At 49.4% G+C, this 10,978-nt stretch overlaps 1 protein-coding gene and 1 pseudogene across 1 annotated transcript; one reads left to right on the top strand and one right to left on the bottom strand.

The window, feature by feature from the left end:
* Window positions 1-211: 211 nt before the first annotated feature.
* Window positions 212-3,887, bottom strand: LOC123114550 (protein P21-like; annotated as a pseudogene).
* A 5,896-nt stretch (window positions 3,888-9,783) lies between these two features.
* Window positions 9,784-10,700, top strand: LOC123110140 (alpha-amylase/trypsin inhibitor). Its single transcript, XM_044530595.1, has one exon. The coding sequence runs from the start codon at window positions 9,852-9,854 to the stop codon at window positions 10,527-10,529; it is 678 nt and encodes a 225-aa protein (XP_044386530.1). The 5' UTR covers window positions 9,784-9,851; the 3' UTR covers window positions 10,530-10,700.
* Window positions 10,701-10,978: the final 278 nt, after the last annotated feature.

Below are 10,978 nucleotides of genomic sequence, written 5' to 3'. Positions count from 1 at the left end.
ATCAATGATAATCAAAATGGATGGAATGGAGTAGTATTTTTGTCCTCAAAACAAATAAGTCGACTATTCTATCCTCAAAAAAGAAAGAAGTTGTCGAACAATTTTCTCCATAAAGTTTCTCAGTAGAATTTTTGTGGAATCATAAGTCAACATTATTTCCACTATTACATTACAGACTTATCCATCGAAGTAAATTGAAGCCCAATCACCTCTATGGGCAGAAGGTGAGTTGGTAGTCTGATCCGACGGGGCAGGTGAAGGTGCTGCTCTTGTCGTCGTAGGCGTAGTGCGTCCGGGCAGTGCCCCTTCAAGAAGCGCGAGTAGTCGGTCGGCCCACAGGTCGACGGCGTTAGCGGCGGCTTGCAGCAGTACTGGGGGGTGCCGAACTTGACGCAGGCACTTACGCAGCCTCCGTCCACCTTCAGCTCCGACGGGCACATTGCGTTGATGTCCGCGGCACAGTTGATTGCGTGGCAGCTACCGCCGGTAGGCCCAAAGCTCATCGGCATGTTGAATCCATCGACGAGGGAGACGTCGTAGAAGTCGGGGCTGCCGCCCTTACCCAGTGTGTACTCGGCGAGCGTGGCAGGTGGCTTCCCGCCGGCGGCGCAGGCCAGCATGCCGCCGCAGTCGCCCGTGGTGCACGACCCGCGGCCGCTGGCATCGAAGTTGCAGCCGGTGCGCCCCCAAATCCTTCCACCAGCCGTGCCCGGGGGGACTTGAATGGCCCCCGCTTGACCTGGGTCGAGCCTGCTACCACCGCCGACCGGGTAGGCGCCTGGCCACACCGTGTAGGGGCACTTGTTGAGTAGGTGGACAGTGATAGCGTCGGTTGCAGCGATTGTTTTAGTGGTCGCCGTTGTTGTTGTGTTGCCTGTGTAGTGAACGATGGATGACCGGGGATGCTCCTGGACGCTAAATATAGATATTTTTGATATCTGTGTAAATGTGCCCTCTTACATGCATTTTAAATGGCATTAGATGTGCCAGATTATATACCTCCGAATAAATATAAGCACTCATTTATATGATCTTAATGAGCCATGGTGGCGTTTCCATCACGCGATTAATACGTGCTCCCTCCGTTTCGAAATATAAGTCTGTCCGGGATTTCAGTACAAACTGAATACGAATGTATATAGACATATTTTATAGTGTAGTTTCACTCATTTTGCTCCATATATAGTCTGTAGTAAAGTCTCTAAAAAGACTTACGAGTACGACAAAAAGGCCGGACATATTGAACGGATTCTCGGTTTCCGTTCATTTCCAGGGCTGCTCAAAATTAAAATGGTTAGCCATGCAACGATTTTTTGTTTGAAAGGAGGCAAAATTTTGCCTCATCGTATTAATATTGACGCCGATAAGTTTGAACGTTTGGTTTTTGACCATGATAAACTAAATTTTTTATGACAATTTTAGTTGACGCGAGTTTGACAAATTTAGTTGACAAACATAATAAGTATGGAAAACTCAAAACGGTGTCCGGGCTCATCTGCTCCCTCTCAGCAAAAATTTCAAAACAAATACTAGAAAAATTAAAAAAAATCCAATTTTTTTGTGGTGGTAGATAATTTGACGCGTGAGGTGCGCCCCAAAATTCAACTCATTTGGACATCTGAGCAGCTCTCGAAAAAAAGGACAAATCGGGTCAAAACAGTGCGTGAACAGTAAACATTTTTACAGACCCTGATTTTGTCTTTTTTGCCGAGAGCTGCTCAGATTCTCAAATGAGCTGATTTTTGGAGCGCACCTCACGCGTCAAATTATCTACCACCACAAAAAAATTTGGAATTTTTTGAATTTTTCTAGTATTGTTTTTGAATTTTTTTCTAAGCGTGGGTGCAGATGAGCCCGGATGCGGATTAGCCGCACTCAATAAGTATGTCTTAGTTTATTTTATGCCAGAAAATTGTCGAGCTTACCAACAACTAAAACTTGCCATCCCCTGGTCAACTAAACTTATCATTTCCTTATTAACTAAGAGATGAGTACATGAGAACAAAGACGGTCTAGGTTCAGTTCAACCGCAACACGACGTGTCTACTATCACGACATCAACAAGTTCAGGCGTTTGGCAGCCGGCATCCCCATAAAATGGACTCCGCTCTAATCCTCGCAATTATTACATTCGACATGGAAGTGACCTTATTAAAAATCCTTGCGTTGCTCTCATTGCAAATCCCCCATGATGTGAGCATGATAAGAGACGCAAACCCTTTTCAAATATTGCCATTGGCGTTGATCAAGGCGAACCACCTATCTTTGATGGAGGTGTAGCTGGTCCATGACTCAATACCCACATGGGTCAGCCCGGTCAAGTCCGGATGCTGTCCCAGATGAGCTTGGTGTATTTACAATGGCATATAAGAGCGCTTGGCGTATTTACATTGAACATAAGGTGTGTCACCGTCTCCGCTCCCTCTTGCACAACTGGCATGGCCTGCAGTTAGGCCATCCGCTACGTTGAAGTCGGTCAGCTGTCCAAATGCGATCTTGCAGAATTAGCCACGCAAAAAAATTGTGCTTGGGGCGGTGCCCAATTGGACCATACCGCCGGCCTCATCTTGCAGGTGACTCAATCGACGAGTTGAGAACGATAAGCAGAAAAGGTCATGTACTCCCCGGATGAGGTTGGCCTCCAAACGATTTGGTACTCGACCTTGACATTGAGGTTTTACCTCGTGTAGGCCAACCGATAGCTCAGCAAATTGAATGAGGTCCCGAACTAAGAGGCCCAAACTTATGTTGATGTTTTGAATCCAAATATCATTCTCCCTTGATGAATGGAGCCCGCTTGGAGATTGCAGAAATGGATGGTGCTATGTATTTGGGTTTGTGGCCTCCTAGCGAAGAAGAGTACCAAAAAGGTGCATTTTTTCCATCTCCAATAGTTATCATGGTGCAATTGTTGATGAGATTCATATCGATCTCATCGCAAGGGTGCCCCGAGTTGATCCAAACACAACCGGGGTCCTTCCAAGCTACCCATGGCCATCGTACATGAAGCGCCCTTGCGAATTTGTCCATATCACGAGTGCACAGTCCTCCAAATTCCTTAGGCGTGCACGCGAGGTCCCATTTTATTTGCACTTTCTATACACCTTATCTATTCCAACCCATAAGAATGCCCTTTGAATCTTCACAATAGCGTGCATGATCCCCTTGGGAGGCCGAAGTGACGTGAGGTGATAGATTGCTTGCGATGTGATGACGGATTTTATCCAAGCACACCTACCTACCATCATGATGAACTTCCCGTTTCCACACCTAACCTTCCTAGTGATCTTGTCAAGAAGGTGTTGGAAGTCAACGCTTCACAGCAGGTGCACCGCTAGAGGAAGTATCACAATGGGAACTGGGACCGCATAGCCGGGAAGGCGGCCAGGATATCATCAAGATTAATGCACGCGCGTCAGAATGGGGCAACCAAACTTTTCTAAACATTTGTTAATAAGCCAATGACTTCTCCAAAACTTTGCAGAATGCTCGCTAGCATATGAATATCCTCCTTTATCAGTGAGGGATAACGACACTGATAGCGCCGCCATCGTGTGGTCTAGGAGACCCAAATCAAGCCCTCCCCCTAGGAGCCCGAACGAGGAGACGATGACTGCAACGCACCATGACCGAAGTCGGAGCTCGATTTTCACTAACTGCCACTTCTGCCCAACTCGTAGCCGGCTGGATCGTTGCCAAGTCGCACTGATGGGGATTCCCTGAGTGATGATGATGCTACTCTATGTCGCAGCCTGGTTGGAGATCTTCAGTACTTGACACTTACTCGTCCTGACCTTTCTTTTGCGGTCAATCAAGTGTGTTAGTACCTTCATGCTCCTCGCAGTTCTCATTGGTGCACGGTGAAACATATCCTTCTGTTTGTTCATGGTACTATTGCACTTGGTCTCCTTATTCAACCATCTACATCTAGTGCATTGTGGGCCTACTCTGATGCAGATTGGCCTGGGAGCCTCGATGATTGGCGATCAACGCGCGGGGGGGGGGGGGGGGGGGGGGGGGGGGTATGCTCTCTTTTACGGACCTAACTTGATCGTCTAGAGTGCCAAGAAGCCGAGTGCAGAGTCTGAATATAAGGCTGTTGCCCGCTCGGTCTCGAACTCAGCATCGCACATCTTTTTTTCTAGACAAACGTACGAACCCCTTGACCACACACGTTTTGTTGTTCTGCTACTAGAAAAATGTATCAGTTAACCTTTTTTTAGTGAAACATTAACGTAAATCTGAAAATTAGTTGAAAGTTCATTGATTTTTAAAAACAAGTTCATCGGTTTTGAAAAGTAGATCATCATTTTTTAAAGTTCACAAAATTGAAAATAGATACATCGATTTTGCAAAAAGTTCATTGAATTGAAAAAAAGTTCATCAATTCTGAAAAAAGTTCATAAAGTTAGAAAAAAGTTCATAGAGTTTGAAAAATTTCATCAAAATTCAAAAATTGTTCGCCCAATTTGAAAAAAGTTCATAGAAATTGAAAAAAAGTTCATCGAATTTTAGAAAAAGTTCATGCAATTTGAAAAAAGTTCATCGATTATAAAAAAAATCATCAAATTTGATAAAACAAAGTTCACGCATTTAAAAATAGAAAAGAAAAATAAAAAACGAAGAAGAAAAAAGAATAAAGAAGGAAAAAAAAGAAAAATCGCTCCATATTTAGCATTCTCTTTAAAGAAGGAAAAAAGAAGTTTCTAAGTCACAGCACAAAAGGTGGCCTCTTGGTTACGTCGCTCTCTAAGAGTATCTCCAGCCGCGCCCCCAACAGCCCCCCCCCCCCCCAGATGAATTTTTAGCGCCAGTGGCCGAAAATCGGCCTAGTCGTGCCCCCAGAACCTCGTTTAGTTTCGGTTTGGGCCAAACCCAGAGCCGGCAGAAGCGAAAATTGGCGTGAGGCCACTCTGTCAGCAAGAGGAGGCCCTTTTCCCGCCGTTTCCTCCTGCTTCCCCCTCGGCTTCCCTCTCATTCTCCGTTCCTCCCGCCAAACTCCGCCTCCTCCCTTCCAAGCCGCCCATCATGCCGCCGAAGAAGTACGTGATCCCCCGCGCCGCGATGGATCCCACAGCCGCCGCCGTCGCCCAGCCGAAGCAGAGTGCGCCGCCGTCCAAGCACCCGAGCATGACCAATGCCAACCGGAAGGCGGAAGTGCAGCGCCGGGAGGCTATCACCGCCAATAGGCGCAACAGGGCCAAGAAGGCCAGGGAGAGGGTGACGCACGCGGCGGCCGCGGCCACGGTGGAGCATGCGGAGCGCGCGACTGCCGAATAAGCTGAGGCAGCTCGCGTGGGGATGATGAATCTACCCGGCGGCCACGGCCCGCACGCGGCCTGGAGCCAGCAAAGCATCGGCTCTCCGGCCGGCTTCTCGTCGTCCCCACACCCATGGAGCACGCCGTCGCCGGGCTATGCCGATGGCGACGTCCACCGTGGTTTCGACCCCAACATCACGTTTCCCATGGGCGCTGGGTCCAGCGCGCGCCATCGCCTGCGTTCGCCGGCATGCAGTATCCTCCATACACATACTCGCCTCCGGACTACACAGCTTCACCGACGCGACCTCTCCGCCGCAACCTCTACTCGCAAGCCTCCTCCTCGTTGCATCTTGGCAACGCCGACGCGACGGAGGCCGACATGGAAGACATCATCGCAGCCGGCTCGGCTGCCGTCGCCGCTTCCCCCGGGTTCACTACCCAATACAGTTCGATTTATCTCGGCGACATGGACGCCGAGCTCGACTACGGCGAGGAAGAGCGGGAGGAGGAGGAGGAGGAGGACGACGACGACGACGAGGACGAGGACGAGAAAGAGGAGGAGCCGTTGCCGACGAGGAAAGGCAAGAAGAAGAAGAAGAAGAAGAAGAAGAAGAAGAAGAAGAAGAAGAAGAAGAAGAAGAAGAAGAAGAAGAAGAAGAAGAAGAAGAAGAAAGGGGCGGCCAAGACCGGTGAGCCGCGTACCAAGTGGGCAACCAAGGAAGATGACCGTCTCACCGAAGTGTGGCAGGTCATCTGCCTCGACCCGATCACCGGAACGAACCAGAGGTTCGACACGTATTGGTACCGCATCAAGGCCGAGTTCGACGAGCGCAAGCTCGTCGACCCCTACTTCAAAGGCGTCCACATGCAGTGGGGGTCGAAGGCGATGGTGAACCATTGGGGGCTCATCCAAACGGCGTGCAACAAATGGCATGGGATCGTCGAGGAGGTCGCGGCTCGAAGAGCGGCAACAATGTCGAGGATCAGGTACAGCACGCTGTCCTCTCCCTATTCCTCTCGCCGTGCGCGCGCCCATTTGCGCTCCCGTGCCGACTGATGCCCGTTCTTCAGCGCAGCTGCTGCGCATGTTAGCCATGTACCGCGACGACAACGGTGACCATGGGTTCAAGTACCTCCACGTCTTCAAACGGATCCACAAGTGTGAGAATTGGGCGGATATCCGGTGCACCCTCGCCAAGGCCAAGGAGACGTACAAGCTTGACGCGGCTACACCGGGAGCGGCAGACGGGCGCCCAGACGGCAACAAAGGGGCCAAGAAGGCGAAACACGCTGAGACGGCTGCCGCACGCGTGCCAGAGTCCATCGAGCACTGCCTCGCCGACGCCAAGACCAGGGCCGCCCAGCGAGAAGAGAAAATTGAGGCGAGGTGGGCTGCTTTGATGACGAACAACGCCGTCAAGCTCGACTTGCTCCGGACCAACGTCGCCGCGAAGCTCAAAGCTCAAGATGCCAAGAAGAGGAACAACGACCTGGCCTTCTTGATGGGCGGCGCTGACATGCTCCAGAGCGGCGACGAGAAGCTCAAGGCGTGGTTCTTGGCGGAGCGAGGACTCATCCTGAACCAGATAGCGGCGACTCCAACGCCAACGCCGACGCCAACGCCGACGCCTAGCCCGACTGACGATGCCACGACGCCCAGCAGCACAGAAGCCGTGCCGACTAGTCCAGAAGCCGCGCCGACTCCTCCCAGCCCGCGCACGCCGCCGACGACGCTGGAGGTCGACCTCGACGTTTGATTCATTCCTTTCGCGTCCTTTCTTTTTTTTTGTGCGCCGAACTATTGCCTATCCTTTCATTCGGTCGCCGAACTGTGGCAGTAAATCGCCGAACTATTGCGATGATCGCTGGATTATGACCTTTTCTTTGAGCGGGAACGATCAAGTTTGAATATGGGGCACTGTCTGGCACCTTGGGGGGCGGCGCCTGGGGGCGTGGCTGGGGCCTTTTGGTGGCCCCCAGGGTCTAAAACTCGCCGGCTGGACGCCCGAAAATGTGCCGGCCTATGCGCTGGGGGGCCGAACGAGTGGAGATGCTCTAATAAGCATAGAGGCTGGGAGATCAAAACTCAGAGGGCGCAGTTTTATTTTTGCAGTATTACCGAAAGAAAAGAAAAAAGTCTAAATAGGCCGGTCTAGCGATGCGAGGGGGTGTGCTCTAGTTTGCCTAAACCGAATAAACGGGCGCCTTAAGCGCCGTTTAGGATTTGCCTTGTGGTAATCACCTCCTTTTTCTCGCTCACATAGTCTCTTCTTTTCTGCACAACCATGCTTCAATTCAAGATAGGTTGTACACGAAAAAGATGTACCTCGATATTATATGATTCCGTGAAGATGATTAGATCGTTGTTTACTTGTTTCATACACTGTACATGCTGAATTTGGTGTTCATATTTGGATCCTTCTTGGAAGAATTTTGATAAATTCGTGCCACATGGTCGACCGCTTGAAGTTTTCTTTAACGAGTAGCTTCACCTCGCTGTCTGACACGACTTTCATGTTGTGAGTTTTCTATTTCACAAATCATCGGCGAGTAGATCTACATATGACCAGTGTACTGTAATATGCATGTCATCCTCCTAATCTCTTTCGCCTCTAATCCGGTTCATTAGTCTCTTATAATCTACACAATCGTTCTTCGATTCGAGATAAGCTGTACCCAAAAAAGATGCAGGGTGACATTGTGGTTCCATTTAGGTGATTGGTTTGTGGTTTCATTGATTGTAGATGTTGAATTCATCTTTATGTTTGAAGCTAAATTTCGATAAATTCATCACACCCAGTTCATCATTTGAGTTTGGTTGCCTGCATAAGGCTCAACCTGGCCCACTGTATGCATCATCTTTTTGTGTCAGGCTGTTTGATTATATGTAAACACTATATATTGGGCCTGCATGACACTTTTCTTAAAGCAGTTATGGGCCCTGTATCACGGGGAACTGCCAAATTGGCAGTTTCCAGCAAGCAAGGCCTGAGCGAAGCTCTGGTGCGCGCGTGGGTGGCTCTGTCATTACATGTCTGTACATGGTTTGTGGTAATCACCTTCTTAATCTCCTTCACTTAGTCTCTTCTTTTCTGCACAACCGTGCTTTAATTCGAGATAAGCTATACACGGAAGAGATGTACCTCGATATTTTGATTCCATTAAGATGATTAGATCGTTATTTCATTCACTGTATAGGCTGAATATTATTCATATTTGGATCTTTTTTGGAAGAATTTTGATAAATTCATGCCAAACGGTCGACCGCTTGAAGTTTCCTTTAACGAGCAGCTTCACCTCGCTGTTTGACACGACTTTCTTGTTGTGAGTTTTCTATTTCACAAATCATTGATGAGTAGATTTACATGTGTGTTTTAATGTGCATGTCACCCTCCTAATCTCTTTCACCTCTAATCAGGCTCACTAGTCTCTTCTAATCTACACAACCGTTCCTTGATTCGAGATAGGTTGTACATGAAAAAGATGCAAAACGACATTGTGGTTCCATTTAGGTGATTGCTTTGTTTGTTTCATTGACCGTAGATGTTCAATTTTGTCTTTATGCTTGAAGCTAAATTTCGATAAATTCATCATGCACAGTTCACCATTTGAGTTTTCCCTTGACGAGTAGCTTCACCTCTCTGTTACACTCGACTTTCGTGTTATATGTATTTTATTTCAACGGTCGTAGGCGAAGACGTATACATCTCACTAGTTCATTCTAATCTCCCCAGTGTACTGTACAACTTTGCTTCGAACTTATGAGAGTGTTGTCACGTTGTGTGTTGTTCATTGCGAGCGTGTGCGTGTGTTGTTCTTTGCAAACGTGTGAGTGTGCTGACACGTATGCGTGTGTTATTCATGTAAATGTGCGTGTGCTGTCAAGCGTGCGTTCTAGTGTAACCTCTTTTTTTGCGAATGCTAGTGTAACCTCTCTGTTCAAGTGTAGTTGTTAACTCCTAATCGCCATGCATACATGCAACCAAACATCAGTGAAAATTGCTTTCACAATGCAGAGACCCTATATGCAGTTAACCAAACAACATGCAAACGCCATATTTTGCCATGTATTTTCTAAATCTCGCTCCGCTCAGTCTGGTCCGTTTTATCATGCGACCTCTAAAAACAGTGCAGATAACCAAACACGCCCCAAGTAATTATGGAGCATAAGAGATGACATCACCTGGGACCGATGCCGATCCGACGGCCAAAAACACTTGGCACATAAGTCTTCATTTTGATCGTCCGTTCATTAGGCCTCTATTAGTAAGAAGTGATATATCCGTTCAAACATTTGACCCACATGTGGTGCATTGTACACTGCTGCAAGCATACATGAGGTGGCACAATTTGGATTCTACTAGAACCATACATGCATATTGCATGCTGCCAAACGCGACCGTGGAAAACGTCGAGCCAGCTAGCAGCTTTGGACTGAGCACGACACACGCATGCAACCTAACTTTATACTACTAGCAACAGGCAGCATTGCGGCTATAAATACCTCCACCGCAGGCGAGAGGAGCAGGCCACCATTCACCACCGTCACAAGTCATACTCTCGAGAACAACAAGAGCGGCAATCATCCATGGCGCCCACTCGCGTCCTCCACCTCATCGCCCTCGTCCTCGCCGCCGCCGTCGCAGCAGATGCGGCCACCATCACCGTGGTGAACCGGTGCTCCTACACGGTGTGGCCGGGCGCACTCCCAGGCGGCGGCGCGCGTCTCGACCCGGGCAAGTCGTGGCAGCTCAACATGCCAGCCGGCACCGCGGGCGCCAGGGTGTGGCCGCGCACCGGGTGCACCTTCGACGGCAGCGGCCGCGGCCGGTGCATCACTGGCGACTGCGGCGGCGCGCTGGCCTGCAGGGTGTCCGGCCAGCAGCCCACCACGCTGGCCGAGTACACCCTTGGCCAGGGCGGAAACAAGGACTTCTTCGACCTGTCCGTCATCGACGGGTTCAACGTGCCCATGAGCTTCGAGCCCGTCGGCGGTTCGTGCCGCGCTGCGCGCTGCAGCACCGACATCACCAAGGAGTGCCTCAAGGAGCTGCAGGTGCCGGGAGGGTGCGCGAGCGCGTGCGGCAAGTTCGGCGGCGACACCTACTGCTGCCGGGGCCAGTTCGAGCACAACTGCCCGCCGACCAACTACTCGAAGTTCTTCAAGGGCAAGTGCCCCGACGCGTACAGCTACGCCAAGGACGACCAGACCAGCACCTTCACCTGCCCCGCTGGAACCAACTACCAGATCGTCCTCTGCCCCTAGATTAGGTGCATGCGCCAGGAAGGATCAAAAGTATAATTACTGGGATCAATAAGGAATAAGGAGCACTCTTAGTCTACTGATGAACATCATTTGTATGTGCCATGTCACATATGCATGCATGACTAGTGCCTGTATGTCGACTAATAATAAATAAATGGTTGAATGATATAAGTATCTCTCGTGGTGTTTTTTGTGGGTGCTGAAAACCAATTCAATTTTTTTCCGGTAATTGAATGTTGACTGATGAACCTCTTGTCGTCACCTCTCCCTAATAGCAACTTACTACTCTAACAATCGTCTTCTCAATCTTTGTTGAGCGGATTTTATATTTTCCATTATGAGATGCGGCGAACATTGGTAAGCATGCAGAATGGTAATGAGATTAGGAGGGTGGGATCGAGGATCGTCATGTGCGAAATCAGGGATATAAAGGTCTGATGGTGGCACTC

Source organism: Triticum aestivum, chromosome 5B, assembly GCF_018294505.1.
Source record: "Triticum aestivum cultivar Chinese Spring chromosome 5B, IWGSC CS RefSeq v2.1, whole genome shotgun sequence".
In the NCBI taxonomy this organism is placed as follows: domain Eukaryota; kingdom Viridiplantae; phylum Streptophyta; class Magnoliopsida; order Poales; family Poaceae; genus Triticum; species Triticum aestivum.
This window is presented reverse-complemented; position numbering and strand designations above follow the sequence as displayed.

Coding starts and splice junctions, on each gene's coding strand:
- LOC123110140 (XM_044530595.1), top strand. CDS start 9,852: ATGGCGCCCACTCGCGTCCTCCACCTCATCGCCCTCGTCCTCGCCGCC.